Source organism: Haplochromis burtoni, unplaced genomic scaffold (assembly GCF_018398535.1).
Source record: "Haplochromis burtoni strain Fernald_Lab_line unplaced genomic scaffold, NCSU_Asbu1 Contig_58, whole genome shotgun sequence".
Classification (NCBI taxonomy): domain Eukaryota; kingdom Metazoa; phylum Chordata; class Actinopteri; order Cichliformes; family Cichlidae; genus Haplochromis; species Haplochromis burtoni.
The window spans coordinates 1,463,330-1,485,374 of NW_024582419.1; the positions used below are offsets into that span (position 1 = coordinate 1,463,330).

The 22,045-nt window shown below is 42.2% G+C and overlaps 1 protein-coding gene across 5 annotated transcripts in view; it reads right to left on the reverse strand.

Moving 5' to 3' along the window:
- Positions 1-220: 220 nt before the first annotated feature.
- smarcd3b (SWI/SNF related, matrix associated, actin dependent regulator of chromatin, subfamily d, member 3b) overlaps positions 221-22,045 on the reverse strand; it is a 56,949-nt gene continuing 35,124 nt past the window's right edge. For 2 of the 5 annotated variants that reach the window (XM_005922536.3, XM_005922534.2), the window contains exons 3-14: positions 20,244-20,333; positions 18,156-18,198; positions 15,891-16,013; positions 15,640-15,765; positions 14,859-14,954; positions 7,827-7,928; positions 7,374-7,535; positions 5,763-5,860; positions 5,144-5,279; positions 2,130-2,252; positions 1,604-1,705; positions 221-1,510 (exon numbers count right to left, since the gene is read on the reverse strand). In XM_005922536.3, coding sequence (XP_005922598.1) covers positions 1,457-1,510; positions 1,604-1,705; positions 2,130-2,252; positions 5,144-5,279; positions 5,763-5,860; positions 7,374-7,535; positions 7,827-7,928; positions 14,859-14,954; positions 15,640-15,765; positions 15,891-16,013; positions 18,156-18,198; positions 20,244-20,333 — 1,255 coding nt within the window. In that variant the 3' untranslated portion in view covers positions 221-1,456. The remainder of the gene's footprint in view (positions 1,511-1,603; positions 1,706-2,129; positions 2,253-5,143; positions 5,280-5,762; positions 5,861-7,373; positions 7,536-7,826; positions 7,929-14,858; positions 14,955-15,639; positions 15,766-15,890; positions 16,014-18,155; positions 18,199-20,243; positions 20,334-22,045) is intronic. The other 3 variants (XM_005922535.2, XM_005922538.3, XM_005922537.2) reach the window with 3 other exon arrangements.

The window sequence follows — 22,045 nt, forward strand, 5'->3', positions numbered from 1 at the left end:
CGATGCACACGGGATAGACCTAAAATAAATCATCCCGAACCCAAGATAGTACACAGAAGAACACTAACATTCCTGCCCTACTAACTCAAAACTCATGGAGCTCCCATACTGCAACACCCCCTCCCGAAATCCTCCAAAACAAACACACACACACGCTCGCACACACACGCGCACACACAGATAGTCTGTCGTATACTGTACAGCTGGCCCTCTTAAGGGGAAGAAAAAAAAACATATTTACATTCACATCTGTAGAAAAGAAATTCATTTCTCTCTTTTTTTTTAAAATGCGTGTGTTTGTAACATAAAAAAATGCAGAAATAGACAAAAATCCACAGAGCTGAGGTTAAAAGTTCACTGATGCAAGAGTTCAAGAGTTAAGGAAAGCTTTTGGGAGCACTTTTTTTTTTTTAAATACTCTGGCGTGTTTGGATTTATTCAGTCGTTTCTGTTAAACCCAGGTCTGGGATTTTGCCAACGTCTGTTTCAGTGATCGCTCTCTCTTCTCGCTGCAACCTTTGGTAAAACCTTCGGGACGCTAACGGGCAAAAAGTACGACGCGACAAAGAGGCAGTGAGTGACGGAACATTTAGAGGCGTATCTGTTTCTCTATGATTATTATGTTCAGGATCAATACTGTTTGTTTGTTTTCCCTTCATCGAAACACTTATTCTTACTACAGTATAAACAGATGGAGCTGATAATGTCATAATACTTCAGTTTGGTTAATTTACTGTAAAAAGAAGTCTTTTTTTTTATTCTATTCTTTTTTTTTCTATCCACACCTCTGGTTTGCGTGCAGCATCCTGTGCAACCACCCGGTGCGTCACGCTGTCGTCGCGACTTTGCTGGTGTAATTAATCGACAATTGGAGCACGCTCTCCCCCTAACGAGGACAAAGGAAAAGCACTCTCTCCAAAAAGAATACGAAAACAAAATAAAGACTCATCCAGAGCAGCCGCGGGGCTCTGACTGTGTCAGCGGGTTACGTCATGAGCGTTTGTCACTGCACAGTCTTGAGACGAGAATCCGAAAACACAGTGGCGTGCGAGCAGCTGGTCGAGAAGGAGCTTTTCTAGTGACGTTTATTTACAGAGCGGAAACTGGCGTCGTCCTCCGAGGGGATGAATCCACGCTTTCAACCGCGATGCCTTCGCAGTCCTGCGCTAACACGGGACGTGGAGGAGACGGGGGACCACAGTACGCTGCTGCTGTCTGGTGAACCCCTCCTCTGATTACACTTCAAAACACAGCTATGAAATTGATTAGTCACCTCTGAGATGAAGCCTCCTTTAGACTGTAGAGGTTTAAGGAATCACCAGACATCAGCAATGACCACACACACACACACACACACACACACACACACACACACACACACACACACACACACACACACACACACACAGGAGCGGCTCTGAAATCAGACTCAGGAATCCAGGAGGGCCTCTTTTGTTTAGGTGTTGCGGACCGCTAAGGCCTGTTCCAGCTCCTGTCTCCTCTGCTGGATCTGTCACGGGGAAGAGCAGAAGGAGGTAAATCTGACTGCTGTCATGCGAACATATGGAAGCAGAGCTTGCAGGTAAAGGTGTCCGCAAGTCACCTTGCAGTAGAAATAGCGGCTGACGGCCTCTTGGGACCATGGTTCGTGGTAGAACGCCGCCCTCCGCTCCTCTTCAGGGTTCCCCACCACGTCTGTCATTAACTGCGGCCGAAGAGACGACGAAGCCGTTACAAGCAGGTCTATTTTTAGCATTAATTAACAAAATAATCTATGAAGTCTGCAGCGGGCAGCGATCGAGCCGCTTGTTCTCCCGATAGTTCATCTCAAAAACTGCCAAACTGAAGCCTTGAGGGCACTCCAGCTGGGTTTGGGCTTTTAGTTTGTGCATTTATTGCTAAACAGTAATTATAGTTATTAATTGAATAAAGCAAATGAATACCCATTAGTGCAATTAAAATGTCAGCCAAAGAGAAATCATCACTATTAAATGACCCCCCGCCCCTTTAGTTTCTTTAATTTTCATTAATGAATTCTTCTGCTTTTTATTTTCCACTTTCATTCAACATCCACAGGACGTCTGTCGGCTAACATGCAGGCTTGATAGATATGAAAAGAAGTGTGCAACCTTAAAGTCTCGGCTCTGGGATTTGAGCCAGTCCTGGATGTAGCCCTTGGGATCTCTGGAGAAACTCAGCATGAAATCCCTCTGGATCTTCAGCTGATTGATTGACTCGATGGTCTCATGGATCTGAACGGAAACACACACATCACACGTCACAGCGCTGTTGCTGTTTGTTCATTTGACGCTGCAAAAAAGCAAAATATCTCAGGAAAACTGACTTTATCTAACAGTGGGAGGAGGACGGAGACTTCTGATCCGAAGCTGCCGACCTCAGCAGCACAGAGGCTAACAGCAAACCTCTGTGTCAAATCTACGCCGTAGGCTGGAAATGTTATAGAGCCTGTACTCTACTGTGATTGGCTTATTCAGTCAATTCCTCCTGTGCGTTTCTGGCTACTTTTTTTGTCGCAATTGTTGAATTTTTCAGTGATTTATCATCTCCTCGTTGCAAGAACTCACAGATGACAGCAATGTCCTGGGAATAAATGTGAAGGACCATAAAATGTGGGGGAAAGTTGAGAACAAATAAGTTTGCCTGAGAAAAAAAAAAAAACCTGACCATGACAAAGAGCGGGAGGGAACAAAATCCCAGCATTTGTTTCTGTCGTGGCAGGCTCTGCATATAAAGATCCCGAAGTCTAACCCACCTGGAAAGGCGAGTAGGGTAAATTTTCACTGATCTGCCTCAACTGACTCGTGACATGCTGACAGGTATTCTCTTGTATTACAAGTTTTCTTGAATTTTATTGATCAAATATAAAACCGAGGGAATCTAAACACCCGATAAAGGCGAAGGATTTTACACATTTTCTTATCTTTTTAAAATTCACTATTTTAACCAAATTTCTGGTGAGTTTAAAGGTACTTTGGTGTATGAAGGTGGCTCGTGATGTAAGAAAAAATACACACTGTATATAAAGGATGGAGGTAGTGTTCATTTGTTAAGTCTCAAGTTGAGTGTTCCTAGCGTTAACCATCTTTCCGAACACTGCACGCTCTGGACTCACAGGGTCCCAAGTTAGTCGTCGTTTCACTCTGATGGGACCGTAGTTTTTCAAAATAAAACCACACCAAGTTCAACCTGGTCTGCAACCTGCGATTGAGCCCATAAACTTGTGTGGAAGGTGTTTACTGAGACCACAGATCAAGTGGGAAATAACACTGACTTCTCTGCAATAGCCAGAGGAGTCGCCCCCTGCTGCTCATTAGGAAGAATGAAGATTTAAGCACCTTCACTTTTCACACCCAGAAGCTTCATCCATCTTTTCGGACTTTTTGGGGAAACGTGAGTAGTTTTTAATGTGTGTCAGTGGGGATGGTTTTTCTATTTGTTTCCCCAAATTTATTGTTGCCTATATTTGGAGTTATGGTTAGCTTTCGAGCCATCACAGACAAACGTGAGAGTATTTTTACGCTTTAAAGGTCAAAATGTTAAGTAAGGTAAAATGAGAACCATAACTCTGAAAACAAAGCAGGTTTTAAATGTTGATAAAAGTGTTGAATTTTAATATCAAGGTCGTAAATATTTCTATTTTCTTCCTGCTACAGAAACATGTGACACCAGGGAGTTAACTCATTATTCATGATTATCCATCCTTCAGTGCTTTTACAGGTCACTTTAATTGATTATTTTACATAAAAACATACCGACTCGTGCTGACTCGGGCCTGTATTTGATAATTCTCTCACTGGTATGTCTTCTGACACTCTACTTGGTATTAGAAAAATGGCGAATTTAATTAGGTGAACACGGAAATTGATCCATCCATCCACCCATCCATCCATCTCATTAACAGCTTGTCTGTTTCAGGGTCGCTGGGGAGCGGGAGAGTATCGTAACAGCTGTCACTGAGCAGGAAGTTAGATACACCGTGGACAGGTGACCAATCCACACGGTCAGTTTAGAAATATCATTTTACCTAAAGTATGCGTTTGGACTGTAGGAGGAAGCTTGAAGACAAGAAATCAACTGTGTTAATGGAAATGCCGTTTGCAAGACTTGCATCATGTAGTATCAAGAGCATTCTCAGAAGTTCAGAAATAGGTTCTCTGCTATTATTAAGATACAACAACTGTGCAAAAGACTTGACTCACCTATAATTTCTTGGTACTTTACTTCTAAGGAGCCAGACTTTCTTATAATGTTTAAAGTAGTCTCGAGGAAAAGCTCTCCAGCTTTCAAGTCTTTCAAAGGTTTTTCTTCAGGCATTTACTGCCATTTCACCCAGTTTCAGTCCAGTTCTTGTACCTGAGCTTTTTCATAGGAATTTCTTTCCCTTGTTCAGCCACTTAACACCGACTTATGAACCATTCAAGCAGAAAAAGGCACCAAAATTTACTGATTTTGTGTCTACCCATAACAGACAACTGAGCAAAAAGTCCATTTTAAATGAGCGGCTTGTTTCCATTTCTTGAGCTGCATCTACAAAAATGCCAGAGATACCACAGCTTGACAGGCATAAAATAGGATTAGCTGAAAATTTAAAGAAAATTTAAGAAACTGGACAAGTGGAGGACAAAAGAAGAAGCTGTAGGAATAAAAAAGTGTTTGCACGTTTCAATAAATCCCTGCACAAATTTCCATTTTTCAAAATAAAGGAAACGAGGGGTGACTCAAGGCTTTTGCACAGTAATATATAAAATGGCTTTAAGCTGGACAAAATATTGTAAAAGACAAAGAAAACTGGGTCTCGAGCAGCAGTACATGTTCTCAGTGTGTTTTCTGTCACGTGTATTTCTGGTTATTTGTCCCACCCTTCCTTCCTGCTCAGCTCCAACAACAATGTCGGCTATAAAGTTAAAATCTGTCAGCAAAATACAAATAACAGCCTTCGCGCTTATCACAGCTGGGTGAGAAGTCCACAGCAAACAAACTACTGCAACAATAAAACCGTTCTCTTTGTGAATAATGTAGCTTAAAAGTGAATTATTCCCAAACTTCAACCACACAGTGTGTAACACGAAAGAAGACGTGTGCTATACAGAGAAAGAGTATTCTGCGACGATGGTGATCTCACCTTGTTGTCGAGTGAGGCAATTTCCTGCTGGTTGGCGGTGGAGAGGAGGAAGCTGCTCATCTGGCTCTTCAGGGGGTCGTCCACCTCCACGTCAATGTCGTAGCAGGCCGTCTTCTTCTGGTCGTTGGGATCCACGCTGAAAGAAAATGTGAAGTGAGACACATCTTTAAAAAGAGGAAGCTTTCAATAAATCCACTTGGAAGTCCTCAAGTCCGTTCAACACATTTCCCAAATTAAGAGTTTATTTTCTTATTTGTTTTCTTTTGTGTAGAAAACAATAACCTCCCATAATAAGCTTGCATCACACATCCCATTACTCTGGTGTGAACTCACCCAGTAATGGTTCAACATTGTTTGGCCTTAAAATATTCTTTCTTAAAAAATGGTAAATGATGCCGTGCTTAATTTATTTATAATGAAAAAGCCAGTAGAAGGTTTCAAGGTAAACACATTTTCATACTATAAAGCTATTTGAATTTAATATCTCTTTAAATAGCACCTTTCCTGTACTAATGCAAGGATAAATATGCAAAGCCTGGTGTAAAGATGCTTCTCAGTTAGTACTTGGTTGTGTTATTTATCTTCTGTGATGCATATTTCATACAGGGGGAAAATCTACCTGATAACGTGGTTGATGACGATGGGGTCAGGGGGCAGGAGGAGGTTGGTGAGGCGCTGAGGGATCTCAGAGAACTTCAGCCGAGGGCAGTCAAAAATCTAAAAATAAAAATAACTTTCCTTTTAAAGTGAACCGGTTATGCTTCTTCCTTATTTTCTGACATACACGAGACAGACCGAAGCGTTGGACCACCTACACATTACACATACAGGAACTTTTATGACATCTCGCTCTAAATTGGTGCTCCCTTTGCAGCTATATCTGTCAGTACATGTGTCCACTCTTTTAGGAAGCCGGTGGAAATTTCATCCAGAAGAGCATTTGTGAGGTCAGACAGTGGTGTTGGACCAGAGAGCCTGGCTTCCAGACTCCATTCTAATTCATCTCAAAGGTGGGCTCTGTGCAGGCCAGTCAAGTATTTCTACACCAAACTCATCCAACCGTACCTTTACAGACTTTGTGCACTGTCTCAGTGATGCTGGAACAGACAGGGACCTTTCTCAAACTGTTCCCACAAAGCTGGAAGCACAGAGTTGTCCAAAATATGTAGGTGAGGTGAAACAATAAGATTTCCCTTCACTGGAGCTTAATTGATTTATTAGTCGGCTACTGGGTCTCCAGCTTTCTGTGTCCGCAATGGAGTTGCGGACACAGAAAGCTGTGTCCAGGAGGTCTGGAACCTTGTTTTGAAAATTTTATGCCAACCAGAAGGGAAAATTCGGGGTTACTATTACAAACCTATAAGAAAATAACATGAAATTGAGGAAGTAACTTGAAATGTTGAGTTACTAAGTTGAAATCAGGCTGCCAGAAAAAAAAGTAGAACATATTATGAAGAGGGCAGGAAAACCTATGCCATGAAGCGCTCGGCACACAGTTCTTGTGCTGATGTTAATGCTGTGGTTCCTAAATTTTTCCACTTTGCAACAAAGCTACTACTTTTTTCTACTCTTGGCTCTGTATGATGTCATAGCTCGTGATACTCCACCGACAGACATAGAGCTAACATGGAACAGACTAAATATGAGCCTTATTAAAAGAACTAACAAATCCAAAGTCTAGAGTCAGTCCAGAACAACTGGAAAAAAAGCCCAAACCATAAAACAAAGCACAGGAATGCATGGTTGGAAAACACATGATCCCACAAAAGGGAAAAAAGGAAAACCAGAAGTAAAACAGGAACAGGAAGTAAAAGCAACATAAGACACATGAGGAAAACTAGCTTTAAAAGCAAACCAGAATAACCCTACCTATGACAGAGACATGAAAGCTAACACTAAACATAATGTCAGAGAAAGGGGAACACATGGAAAAGCTACTTTCGTAGTATCTAAGAATAAAAATATGGAGCGCTCATTTGTTCCTCTGCCAAAGCGAGAGCTGAGGTGGAGGTATGTGATCGCTGCTGTTTGACTACCCAGAAGCTACTGAGCCAGATTTTATGAAACTATGAGAGCGCACGCAGAGGAGGAAGCAGTTCAATTATGGTGCTGATCCAAATCCCTTTCCGCAAAACTGTAAGATAAGACTCCTGCTTTGGTGGAGTTTATATACATACTGCTCATCTTGCCCTGGTGCGATCATATTTTCAGCAACAGCAGGAGTCCACACCTGTTGGAAATACTTGTCACAGTTGATGTACTCCTTGTCATGCGAGTCCTGCAGCTTGTTGGTCTTCACGTACTGCCAGAGGGCCTGGATGATGCAGGAGCGAGTCTGAGTGTGAATACCGAGCAGGCGAGCCAGGCGAGGGTCCAGCTTAAACTGGGGAGGCTGCGGAGACAACATAATCACATTACAGCACTTTCTACAGCCGCCCACATCAGAGGCTTTACATCAGCTCCATCACATCATTCACCCTTATCGTATTTCCCCGGCTTGGAAACAGATGTCAGGTTTAAATGGCGTCTTACATGGACTGTAATGTTTGTGCAGGCCGGTGTTTATCGGCAACATGAGGCCTGCAGGTTGTCACTACAACAGCTGATTTCAAGGCACGGATTAGTCACGGCGTAGTAACGGACTATTTATGGGCATCGAAGCGAGACGGCGTGCCGCCCTCACCTGGTATTCCAGCATCAGCAGCAGAGTGCAGCGCACGCTCACGTCTCCTGGCCGCTTCACCTGGAAGCCGTCTGTCTCCTGGGTGGTGGGCGTGCGGTGCCACTGAAAGAGCAAAGAGAAGGCCACAGTTTGACCAAACCAAACTCAGCTGGTTTATTAATCATCGGCAGCCTTATGAAATTTCCCCTTGTGGGACTAATAAAGGTATATCAAAACAAATCAAACTACCAGACGACTGAAGTATTCCTCCGACTTCTACTATAGAGCCATCATGAAGTTGAAATAACAATAGCAGATTTTTGTAGGCATAAGAAATGAAAATAATGTAGTTTAAAAAAAAGAATTAAGTTAACATGTGCAATGCCAAGGAATGGTCCAGATTTCATGAAAATCGTTAAAGGATGCCTGTGAGAAGCGGTGGAAAGAATCTCTTGTTGACTTTGGTTTAAGAGAGGACACGAGCTGTGCTGCAGTAAGGCTGGAGATCACCTGATGACCTTTAAATCTATTTAAATGAATTAAATGTTATGAAAATTACACCTAAGCACTTTTACTGTAACACGCACATACCGATGAATGTATCAGGGGCAACCTGGGGTTCAGTATCTTGCCCACGGATGGTTTTACTAGAAGAGCTGAGGACCGAACCACCAACCACCTCAGATTAGCAGACATACTCTACCTGAGCCACAGCTCTTGTAAGCCACATCCTCAGGCATGATTTTGTGGGGTAGTGAAAACTGAAAACTGAAGAGCCATAAACTGCAGTTCCTCTAGTGACCACTTGAGGGTGTCTCCAAAAGTTTCTTGCGCCACAGAAGAAGAAATAAACACGTTTCCATGTTTACCGTTTTGGCCTCTATAGACAGTTTCCCCCTCACAACAAGGTAAAGGTGAATTTTTTTTTTTGCAACTCATCGACGCTGATAGTGGAGTGGAGGGTTTTCTTTGGCCAGGCCACAGATTTCCCTCTTGGGGGTTCAAAAAGGCAAAGCTACGCCGTGGGTCAAACATGGGCTAGCATACACGGGCCTCATATAAGTTTTCTATGGGTAGTGCACACTGGGTTTGCCCATAGAAAACTCATTTCGGGGCCCCCAAGGGCAAAACTGCTGTCGGCCCTGTGTGGGTGCATGCAATTGGGGCCCAAATGCAATTGTGCAGAAAACAAGGATGTTTTCAGTGTTTAGGTCATCTAACAGCATGTTTTTTGGTTTGTTTTTTTTAAACAGAAGCACTAATTTAGTAGGTTAGTAGGTTAGCTTAAATATCTGCAAACTAACCACGCACAAGACAGAAAGGGTGAATATTATCAACCTCTGGAGACATAGTAACATCTATCGCTAGCAGAAAAATTCCATAAGCACCTGGTCACATGCAACTATCCCAATATTATTCTGTCTTTAAGTCGTTTTTGCATTTCAGAAGCTCTTCCGCATCTAACCTCTGATGGTATTTACATCTCTGTTTTACTTTAACCACTCAGAAAAGAAAAACACTTTAACACTCAGTCTTGCAGTACCCTGGCAAGCAATCCAAAGTGATGTTTTCCTGCAACCACTGGCTGATTCAGAACACATTACGTGCTTATTGTACCTCAAGGTAGAAACAAAATTCTTTTGATGGAAAGTCATTCAAACAGAAGCACCTGGGCGCCTGGGTAAAACACCCTCTTAAAAAGAGGAACCTTGAGAAGTCATAATTTTCACTTTGAAAGTCCTGAAGTGTTTTTTTTTAAGTCGGCACATTATGTGAGGACACAAAGTGAAGGGCAGCTAATGGTTGTTTTTAATAAGTAAGCAGTTGTTTTCTCCGGCTCTCGCATGTTTAAACAACCTTGTGTGTTGGTAATTTTAAAAACCCATCTCCTTTCTGCTGTTACAGAAAAGAAGAAGAGAGAGGGCAATCCACTCTGCTACTCTGTTTTAGTTTGAATGCACCCAACGGGAATATGAAAAGCAGCAGGTCAGCTGGGCTTATTGTACCACGAGATTTAACCAGACGTGACAAGATAAAAATTTTCACTGAACATCTCTGGACTGCACGACCAAGAGGTCGTCACTGACCCTGGCTGCACGGCTGAACGGGGAAGGTTCAATGATTTCTGCTACGCATACAAAAGCCTCACACAAATCAGTGGAGCTTCCAAGACTAATGGACAGCAAAGACCTTCCTTTGTTCTGCTGTGAATGTTGTCCAAACTGGCTGAGAAGATTAAACAGCATTAGAGTTCACTTCAGAAAACTGCCTCAGCTTTGAATTAGCTGTCTTGCCAACAGTTAGACTGATGCTTTTCTCACATTAAGCCTCTTATAAAGGTAAAAACAAGCCGTTCTAATGATACGTGGTCCGGCACATGAAAAGTCGGTCAAAGATGCCAACCACAAAAAACCCAAGCCCATTTCTAATTTGGATTTCAAATTTTTGCAGTGTTTGCTATCTTTACTTCACTGTCTATAAATATAGCGTCTGATGCAATTGCTCACTTTTTACCGCAAACCCTCGTCCAGCAATGAAGAGAAAACCCCCACTTAGTGTAGCCACACATGCCTGGGGGTGTGACCTGGCCTGTCAGCCAATCAAATGTGCTGCTTTAATGATGCTGGCAACTTCTCCATCTTTAGCCCGAAGCAAAAGCACTGTGTGATCATTATTAATCAACGGGTTCTTGTAGTCCTTGTGGAGTTTCATCGGAAATTTAATCTACACTGTGACTGATATATCAGCAGGCCGATATTAGTTATAAATGCTGATAGATATATCAGTATCAGCATTTATATCATAAATTCCAAAAAGACGAGAGAAACATCCTTCAACCGTGTTTTGAGTGTTGATGTTGCATAGTTTGCCCACCAGAGTGCCCTCAGGCTCTAGTTTCATCATTTACAAATGTGCTACAAGGGAGTATTTATCTATTTGCATTGTTACTAAACCACAATAATTTAAAGAACGTGCATATTTGGACATCTTCAACTTAAAAACCAATAAAAAATGAATAAAGAAAAACTAATTTGTTGCATTTTATTGACTTTCCAATGCCGTCACGTTCAAAGGAGTAATTAGTGGAATCCTTTGAATGCATTTCATTGCATTTTAAGGGACAAAAACCCCTGAATTTTTCCCACATAAGGAAATTAAAATTAAGTCTTACATGAAAAAAAGTGATTTATTGTTACAGGCGGTCGTGAAAACAGGATCCAAAGAAGTTTGTGTTCATAATCCAAGCTTACGCTTATTTGTCAGACAGCACGCTGAACAAATCTGTTTTCTTATCGACACACTGCGCTGCAGCTAAGAAACTCTGAGCTGTGGTTTTCAGGGGTTGTGCACTGGACTATTTCTTGACTTCCTGGTTGCCTCATAGGTACAAACTGACCATCCTTTTCTGTGTGTTTTCATTTCAGCTACTGAACGTAAATGAGCTGGGTTCACTAACAGCTTAACTATATTACAGAAAGTCAAAAAAATCATTAGGTTTTTATTAGAGGTGCTCTTTAACCTATAAAATAAAAAACCCTCCAAGCTACAAATCACTGTGTAGTGAATTCACTGTGAGTGTGAATTAGAATGTTATTTTGACACACAAGGAATCATGGCTATAAGAAAAGCCTGCTATCCTTTAGTTTGATTTCACTCGTATTGATCAGACACCTATCCCACATGATCATATGACCCTTCAAATTAAAAGCTCTGACTTTTAAATGAACTCCGAGGGCCTTTAACTTGGAAAATCTCATCATAAAAAGGTAAAATTTTGCATTTCATCATTAAATTGACGTTATTGTCAGGTGGGCAACACCGATTGACCGACTGACTGATTGATTTGTAATAACTATACAGGGTTGAGTTATTACTACAAGTTTTGTAGAGACACACAACACTCTGTGGTCTCTAGTGTTACCCGCCACGGTCAGGTGTTTATTTTTGGTAGCTGCCACATTTGACGTAGATTCATCATAGCAGTGCTCGACATTTTTAGTTAGCCTTTTATAACTCAAAGTGTGTGTGAATAACACGTTAAATACACCTGTGCTTACCCTGCTATGACATGTCAAACAGCCTCCAGCAGAAAGGAGTGTATTAGGGCAGACTGGGGAGGTTCAGTTAACAGAACGTTTTCACAGCAGATGTTATCAGATATCTTCTGGTTTGGATTTGCTGCCATTTATCCAGATTACATCGCTCAAATTGAATTAATCAATCAGTTTAAAATCTGCAGGATTTATTTAAAGTGTCAGTACATTATATGTCTGTTATTTTTGTCCTTGTGGCTATAAACAGATGCTTGCTGTGCTGTTTGGGGGTAAAAAGCTAAAATGGCTTCTTAAAGGCCCTTTTTGGTAACAAGCTACTTGGTGAGCTGCAGGTCACCTGAACGCAGCGAGTAACAGCGGCGAAACAGTGCATATGTTTTTAAGGACTGCAATTACTCTTCACACACATTCGAAGAGAAGCACTTAGGCTCGTTTTTGTGTGTTTTAAGTGACACGCTGTCTGCCAAGGGGTGCGAGAAACAACAGCTAAGACAGGAAGCGAATTCGTTCAACATCCGAATGGTCTGCCACAAAGAGAAGCTGCACACATGCACTCCATAAATCAGGCGGCAGGGACAGACCGTTTTGAAGTGTAAGGACTGTGAGTGTGGGGGTTGTGTGTAATGCTGCAGGTAGTGTTAACATCAAGCAAAGCATGCAAAACTTGTAGATCTTTGCATGGCAAATACTTTTAAAATTTAAAAGTTAGGAAAATTACTTTCCAAAGAGATAGATGTGAAAAACTGAACTGTGTCTGGCCGATGTGGGTGCAAGAACAGTGGCTTTTCTTAAAGGAGCCGTTTTAGTCCAAAAATCATATGTGCACATTTTTCTTCTGGCCTTTTTGTGCCGTTTGTTTGTCTTTACCGTTCTGGTGCTCAGCATTGGTCTGGAAGCTTGTTTCCTCCACTGAAAAACACTTTTCCCCCATCTATGAGTCAAAATGTTCGGGCGTCTTCTTTATAGGTCAAATTTTCAACTTCTTTCTCTGCAAGTTTGAATTAGTACGTTGAAATTTTGAGATACTTAACCCCAAATTTACACTTACAGATGGCACAAAAATGTGTTTTTCCGTTGAGGAAATATGCTTCGATAGCTTTGGAGATACCTCCACACACATATTATGTATTCATCTTTGTCTTCATTTGTATTTTCTGTTTTCTGTTTTCATTTTTGCACTCTCACGGTATAAGGCCCTCACACTGAGCTTCTGGCACTTTTATTTTAAATATGTTGTTTAAAAAGTATTCTAGACTGCATAATTTTTATGCAGTAATAAAGTACCTATATACCAGTTTAATTTCCTGCTTTATTTTGAAATTCCTTTTCTTGTTTTATTGCTGCTCCTTCCTTCCTGTGTCCCATCAGCTAATTACTCAGTGAATGTATGCATAACCTTACAGCTCAAGCTTTGAAGTTTCAGTGATTCTGTTGTGCACGCTGACCTCTGTTTTCTCCTTTGCTGAATTTTTTTCAGACCCTCTGTGCAACCGCAACCCTGATCAACAAAACCGAGACGTGGACTTTTATCCTGTGTACCTTTAAATCCAGTTTCCAGTCCATTATTTGGTTCAGCCACCACGCTGCAGAAAAGTCTGCCTTGTCTTGAATATAATGGAACTAAAAGCCTGCTACCTTGTGGTTTAAAAGTGCCAGAAAAACGTATTTTAAAAACTCAGCAGCAGTAATGTTCCCACACAAACTCTGCAACACTTTCGTAGGCAGGCACAGAGACACTTTCTCCAGCATGTGTTTCAGCCCTGAGGTCACAAGGACAGAGACATAAAGACCTGCTTCACAGCCTTTGTTACATTTTTACACGTTTATCTCCTTTTTGTAACAAATATTCCATTTGCATAACTTTCTAAATTGTGTAACACATTAGTATAACAACTTCTGGGTTTTCGCCTGCGTCCACACTATCGTTTCAGTCGTCCACATTTAAACGGCCGAAAACGCCTACGTTCCAGTCCTGCGCAAGACGATTCGACCTGCCTCATTTCTGTCTGCCGTTTATAATGCCCTTCGCTATCTTAGTTTGATTGGTCACATGACTGCATCACATGACTAAAATGTGTCATAGTTTTCGAAAAAGCTCCGGGTTTGCTGTCCACACCGCGACACAAAAACGGCGTTTTCAAATGTATCCGCTGTGGAGAGCGTTTTCAAAACGCAGCGTTTTCCTTGACCGAAAACGCCGTCTCAGTGTGGACGGACGGCCAAAACGGAGAGAAAAAGATGCGTTTTCAAACGAAAAGGTATTAGTGTGGACATGGCCTCAGGGTTCAGTATCCTAGCCAAGGATACTTCAACATGCAGGCTTGACCTCTGACCTCGATCTCGAGTTCACTGAAATAGACACTAATACTACCTGTGATTACAAAAAATACATAAAAATCATAATAATAATAATAAAGGCGTAACCATGTTTATTTTATCATTATTAATATATGTTTTACAATGTTACTGGTACAGCGATGTTACCGTGAGCGCTGCCAGGTGATTTCTGGAAACCGGCCCTGACTCTGAGTTTTTCTAATAGACTTTTTAGGTGATTTGATGACCACAAGGTGAGTATCATCTAGTTTCATTATATTCAAGTGAAGCTTGATATGACTACAAAACTCACACCAAAACCATGCAGGTGGATACATTTCGATACAAGCCAAAGGAAAACACGTATATGTGATTTCAGGGTGAACTTCTACACGAAAGCGGACACCACACACTTTTAGAAAATCAGCTTTCAGGTTTGCAAGGTTGAGTATTTTGCACTTGAAAGACACTGGGGACCCTTTTGAAGGTGAACATCTGTTACATTTAAAATCCACTGCAGTAGAGCAAAAAGTGTGTTTTTACTTTCGTGTTTTGTGCAGGTAAAAGTGTAAAATTAAAGCTGCTGTTCATCCATTTATTGATCTGAAAAATGGATGATTTCTGAGATCAATGCAAATTCCGCAGGTGAGTGTGTGGTTCCTCCTCTGTGTTTTGAGCTGACCTCGACCAGGTGGTTGTCGGGACCGTACAGGTCTTTATCCAGCTCGATCACCAGGCTCTTGAAAAACGAAGAGAATTTCTTCTTCTGCTTCCCCGGCTGCAGAGCAAACAGATAGCAATCAGAAAGACGTCGGTTAAGACCCATAATCAGTCACACACATGCATGAAACACTCATAAGCAGATTCACAAACGCAAACTACTGTTGCCATGTCTTTGCTTATAGCAACATTACTCATCAAAAACCCACGAGAGGCGGGTCGAGATCAGAAAAAAAAAAAGAAAAAGAAAGACGCAAGACATTCTCAGAGTCCACTTCCTCCGAGCTCAACCAGAAATATTTGTGGTCTGTGAAACCTAAATGCTTTGTGCCGCTGCTCTGAGAACATCAGAGCTTTTTGCAGTCAAGCTCGCGGCACAAGAAAAATGCAAAAACCTTCTGCTTTTAAGACACTCGCGGTCCCTCAAGACGCTCTTCTCAACATCAGTCGTTCATTTCATATTCTGAGCCAGACGATACTTTTCTGTCCGTAGTCGTTTGAGCGCATCATTACCGAGCCGAAGACGACCGAGAGCAACTACGAGATCAAAGAGCGGCACACTTTAATACCAACCGGGATGATTTAGATGTGTTATTATTTTAGAGGACAAGCAGTTATTTGACTCATGCTGAATTCATCTACACCCAGCCGCGACAGCTCAGTATTCAGTTATTTTCCTTTAAAAAAAAAAAGGACTGTATTAAAACTAAACCCATGCATGACTATGAATAAAACAAACTCACATCATCCAGCAACTTCCCCTCTACTCGCAGTTCCCATGACGCAATGCTGCCATCAGAGTCATCTGCGTCAGGTCTGGCAGGGTTGAAGGTGTTGGAAATGTAAAGCCTCAGTTTACGCTTCTGCTGCTGGGACAAGGGCATGACAATAACACAGTTTAAAGGGAGATCTCTGTCTGTTTCTCTTTGAACTGCAAAACTATCCTTAAACAGCATTTTCTCGTTTGTCCCGAGTCCTGATTTCTTTTCGATACCTTCATTGGCCTCTTCAGGGCCTCCTGGATGTCCACGCGTTTGCGCATGATGGTCTGGTCCAGTTTGCGCTCAAATGCAAGCAGGTCCATGTAGGCCTGAGACTCAGGGACCAGCTCACGGATCTGCTCAGAGGGAGGACAGGCTTAGGTTAAAATCAGATAATGTTTCACACCCTGGATTAAGAAGTAAGATTTTCTTTGCATATCTAAATAGCACTAAAGTACTTAAGCTGATAAGCTGTCTATTCTGGTGCGGGTGCTGGTAGACGTTGTCTACTTTAGCCCCTTACATTCAGTATCCTGTAATTTAACCTTTAAGAAGCTTTAAGGTTAGAGGAAAAAAAACCATATTATTCCACTCTAACTTTAAATATGGAGAAAATATGGCTATATGGCTAACTGCTAGCATAGAACAACACTACAAAAATGAGAACTTTAAACAAAGCCTCCAGAAAATACAGCTAACTGCTAGCGTAAAACAATACTGCAGCTTATCATATAAGGTGATAAAAAAAAACAACACACACACACACACACAAATGAAGATAAGAATAGGTGGGAAAGAAATAAAGTTACCAGATTATGAAAAACAGCAATAATGCACTGAAGCTAGTTAGCTAAGCGAGTGAGCCCACTTGCAGCTAACGCTAATGCACGGTCATTCTAAGGCTTTAAGTATCAGGACAATCATCTGGTCTTTATCAGTTCTTAAGATTGAAAAAATACAACCTTAGATGACCAACACATGACTTGTGATACCTTTTAATTATTTATTTAACAAAAACCCAAAATGGAGAAGCAATGTGTGAAAAACTAAGTACATCCCACAAGTCAGTATCTTGTAGAATCAATGTTAGCAGTGATAACTTGAAGTAACTGTTTTCTATATAACGTTATCAGTCCATCATATCCTTGTGGTTGAATTTTGGGCCACTCCTCTTTACAGTGTTGCTTCATTTTAATGAGGTTTGCGGGCATTTGTTTATGCACAGCTCTCTTAGCATCCATCCAGGACATTTTAGGCAAGTTGGGGTCTGAACTTTGACTTTTACAGCACCTTGAGTGATGATGTTAAATTTGGCTTTGCAAATGTAACATACACAGAGCACACATCCTAACTGTCTGAACCTCTAAATTATTTAAAAAGTATTTTACATTTTTAAAAGGTTTGTGCACTATAGGGCTCTTTTATATGAAAATTAGCAAGTACGATTTTTTATTATCTGACTGTATTTGTACATAAAGTTGGCATTTTTTAGAGTACCTAATGTGTTTTATAAGCGTTTCTTTTGCAAACGAACTGAAGCTGAAGTTCATTATCCCCACTGAATTTGAATTGAGGAGTGGCATGACAATGAAATATTCAAACAAAGCACAACTATCCTGAATGCACTCCACCACTGCTCCACAGTCTCTCATTATCGTGGTGGTCCACACCAGCCTCGTGACACCAGGGGATCAAAATTAGATGCAGGCCGTGCAGCCAAGCAGCCAGGAGTCTCAGGCATTACCATACTGATGAAAGTCCTCGGAGCATCAAGGGCTGCTGCTCACCAAGCTGGGCACACATGCTCCTACGGTTCCTCCCTCCCTCTTCGTTCACGTTTCTTTCTAAAAGGCTGCCTTCATTGTGCTTCTCATTCCTCCTCTATCTCCATCTCGCTCCCTTTCACCGGGCCGAGGTGCCGAGCTGACGGAGGAGTGTGGCAGACATTCCCCGTGCCTGACTCATTATTGTGTAGTGGCGCCCCAGCTGTGCCTGCAGCTATCTCCCCGTCTGGGCTATGTCAGGGGATAAGACCTAACCTCTCAGTCTCCAGATCTGTAAAGCGCTCTGTGTGCTGGCCAGGACGTGGCATAGCACGGGGCCGAAAACCGAGAGCACGGGATGCAAACCACAGCCGGCACGGACTCTCACCTGTGGCAGCATGGTGTTTCTGCTGCCTCCTTCAGTTTTACTTGTGGTTGCGTCTTTTCAACATCCCGCTGACTACGCCGATTCAAAAAAGAAAATCAATGAGCCGCTGTCCAAGCAGCAAAATGAAACCCTAAAAAAAAAAAAAAGCCCCAAAACCTTCAGATCTGTTCCCCTCATCCTCCCTCATCTCATTTGGAAATAACAAATAATCACCTGGCCCTCTGCGCCTCCCAAGAACCCCAAACATCAAAAAAACGACCGGGATTTTTTCTGTGCAGCGCACAAAGGATAAAAAACACACACAGAGAAAAACACACAGCAACAAAGGTAAAAATATGCAGCCTCACCCTTTGCGGAAGAATCTTGTCTGCCATTTTCCTTCTCTTAGCACTAGAGAGAGAGGGAGAGAAAGACAGGGAGAAAGAGGGAAAAGAGAGCATGTTACTATGGTGACTGATAGCGTAGCACCCAGGCCATCTGCTAAAATGCTGGGCCATATCCAGCACCCCAGCGTCCCAGCTGTGTGTGTGTGTGCGTGTGTGTATCATGTGTTTGTGTGTTCCCTGAGATGCAGCGGTACACCTGGAGAGCGAGAGCCTCTAACAGCCAAAAAAGTGTCACATCTCACATCTCTTCCCTGACATGTATTCACTGCACACACACACACACACACACACACACCTTCTGCAGAATCGCTGAGGCCGCCGCCGCCGCTGCAGGACTCGGATGGTGACAGGATGTGTACTCACGACTTTTCAGGATTTATGCGTGTGTGTGTGTGCAGCTCATTAGATTCATTAATTCCTTGCAGCGTGAACACACTTCATATATTTTACTTACCAAAAAAGGGCTAAGAGCAACAAGAACATCTGTGCCAAGTTGTCAGAACTTTCTTTCCAGGTGACGCTGATTGCAAAAACATCACTACAGCTTCCTACACCCCCCCAAGATTTCCTTAAATATTTAATCATCTCCCCGTGTAAAGTGCTCTGTCGTCGATGCCTGCAGGAGGACGCTGCCTAAAAACAACAAGACGGCACTACACAAATAAAGAAATAAACTCGTCTCATGAAGATGGATCATTTCAACTCACTTTTCTCATTAAAGATAATAAATAATCTTGCCTTTAGGGTGTTACGTCCTTGGGGCGATTCGATTAATTTGTAATCTTGTTTTAGGATATCGAGAGCTAAACTGAGCTTTTTTTAAAGCCGAATATTTTGATTTGCTTCCTTGCTAAGAGTTACATTAGAAGATGGAGTGGTAAATATAGACAGCCGGGCTTTGGTTGAGATTAGAAACAAGAAAGGTTCACTAATTAACCACACTGTGGTATTATCTCTCATAATCAGCTGTTTTTTGTTCATTTAAAGGCCTTCAAAGTGCACTATTGACCCCTCAATGACCCCTCAAGTTCATAAGTAAAGGAGGTATCAACCTGAAATGTTGAAAAATGGATTTAAACAGTTAAAACCAGCAACTAAATCAATTTTACTAGATTGTAGATTTATTAGATACTTTATTAGGTAGCAGGAGCGGCCGACATGAATTCAATTTATTTACACTGATCAGCCACAACATTAAAATCACCAGCCAAAACAGGTTCGGCCCACCGGGTTACAGACAGTTGGTGTCCTGTGGGGGTTTGGCACCGGGATCCATCGGGTCCTGTCAGTTACTGGGTGGAGGCCGCTGCCGTTGGGGAGTGCCCACGTCAGGTTTGAGTTTCATGGCGTTAATGTTGTGGTTGATTAGTTTACACTGTGATGACATTTGAGTTTCAAGGAAACAGTCCAGTAAGGAATCAATTTAACAGATTAAATGATTAACTGATCACACAAATCTAAGTACAGATTGATTTTTCCATAATTACATGAAACTTTAAGAGTTTAAACACTACAGGATCTCTGGAACTTTGCAGTGTGTTTTGAGTTCTCGCCCAGCTCTCTCTGTGGGTGGAAATTTCTCTAGTTAGTTAGATTATTTTTTGTATCTAGAAAAGATTTTTTGCAATGTAGTGAATTTTTCTGTCACAGTGCACTACAACGGTCTGTGAAGCAGTATGTTACATCAGCATGCCAACTACTGAAACAAGCCTGCTGCAAGGAGAATTGAAGGATCCGGGAGTGCATTGGAAAGGGGAAAAAACAAAAGAAACACAAAACAACCCGCCATTTTACACTCTCTTAAAATGGTTTGAGACTGGATTTCTATTCTATTTATTTTTCTGCTCTAGCTGCACAAAACCGTTCCCATCATGCCATGCTCCAGCCCAAAGCATGCACCACTACATTTCAGGAGTCGGCTTCTACGACCTCTACGTTTGTTTTCTCATTCAGGAAGTGCTGGGCTCAGGTGAAAAGGCAAGAAGGAAAAAAAATAGGCCAGAGTCATCAAACGAAAGAAAACGGACATGCAGCAGAATAAAATCCTACTTTGATCCGAGCGTGGGATCTGATTGGGGCTCTCTCATGTCCATCTGCCTCGCCGGCATCTCATTGGCTCCGGGGAATCCGACTGGCTTCCTAAGAATTGGTGAGGATTCGAAGGTTGTCCGATTAGAGTTGTGGCGAGACACACACTCAGTGGCAGCAAGTACGAGGGTAAACACCTGGTGGTTCTGTGTGTGTGTGTCTGTGTGTGTTGGATGTGTGTGTGAAGTTCAAGGGTCTGTTAGTAGGTGCAGACAAGGGCAGGCACTGGGGATGGGTAACGGTGTCCATGCATGCACAAAGTGCAGCAGGGGAGGACCTGGGAGGCGTCCTGCTCGTCTGAGGGACACGCTCATCCAACAGTTTCTCAGTGAACCAAAACAATCATGCTTCACACACAAAGACAGACAATACACTGATAATGAACACAATGGGAACAGACAAGCAGCGTGTGGTGGTTTTACCTCTTTGGGTTCAGCTCAGGATGGCCCTATGGTGCATACATGGTTGGTGATTTATGGATAAATAAGAGCTTTTTGTCATTTCCACAGCCAGAAAAGTAGCTCCTGACCACAAAACTCAGCCTTTTTTTTTTTTTAACTGCTGCATAAAACCTCACAATCCTCCTAAGCAACATGAAGTGTCCAAGGTAACTGTGCGTTATGAGCAGTGAGGAAAGTTTTTACTTCAAGGACCAACATTAATAGCAAAAACCAAGGTTCGGGGGTTTATAAGTAATGTGGCACTCAGGGGAAATAAGAGATAAAATTGAAGACAAAAAAAAAAAACCTAACCAAAATATAGCAGGGTGTGGATAAAGCTGGGGTCTGAAGAACAAAGAGGCAAAGCTAGAGGAGGGAACACGGCACGTAATCTTTAAATCTTCTATTTTACGGCTGCCGGCAGTGGTTTCAACTCTCCTGGGGCGGAGTTTGAGGTGCAACACTCTGAAATCAACTGGAAGCTGTCATTCATTCAGAGGATGTACAGAGACGATGCAGTTCTTCATCTTTGTGCTGCTTTAAAGTGGAAAATCTATTCCAGAATGAGGTTTGAGCCTATTTTTGAGGCAATGGTCAAAGCAGTAGTGGCCAGCCAATCGTACATTACGTCATGTTGCAATATGCGAAGTGTCTGTGGCGAGCAAACAAGGTTTTTTTCAGTTGTGGTGCAACAAAACAAATGTTTCCCCTTTCTGAGAGAAACGGAGCAGAAACGCACTCGCAATACTCAAATGTGGGATTCTGTATGTTTTTCACACTATATCATTAATATACAGACCATAGACTGTATATAAAAGATGGACGTAGCCATCCATTGGATGACACTTCTACTCGAGAGCTATCATCCTGGACAAATGAGTGTTTTGAAGCCAGATGTTACGAGTGAGTGGCAGAGCTGACTTCTTTTCCACAAGCACCCACTCAGCTCAACTACACTCTACTGGACTCGGTTTTGATCATTTTCCATTATAACTGAGTTCCACCTCAATGTGGCTGTGGTCACAACAAGACAACAATGGAGGACATCGTGGCGCCATCATTGGCGGGTTTGACTCTTGTGAAGCAGTCAGTCTTATGACTCATGACTCATGAAGTGACGTCACTGCCTGGCCAATCAGTGGCATGCAGTCTGCTGGCGTCACATTTTCAGCTCAGAAACCCGGCTGCATAGGTTATAAAAAAGTACCAGTCGAGTCAAGTAGGTGAATGATGCAGTGACTTGTCAATCACGTAGTAGGCCCGCCCACATCCTGCATTTTGAGTCGACTGGAGACCACACTAAACATGCGATGAGTCCATAAA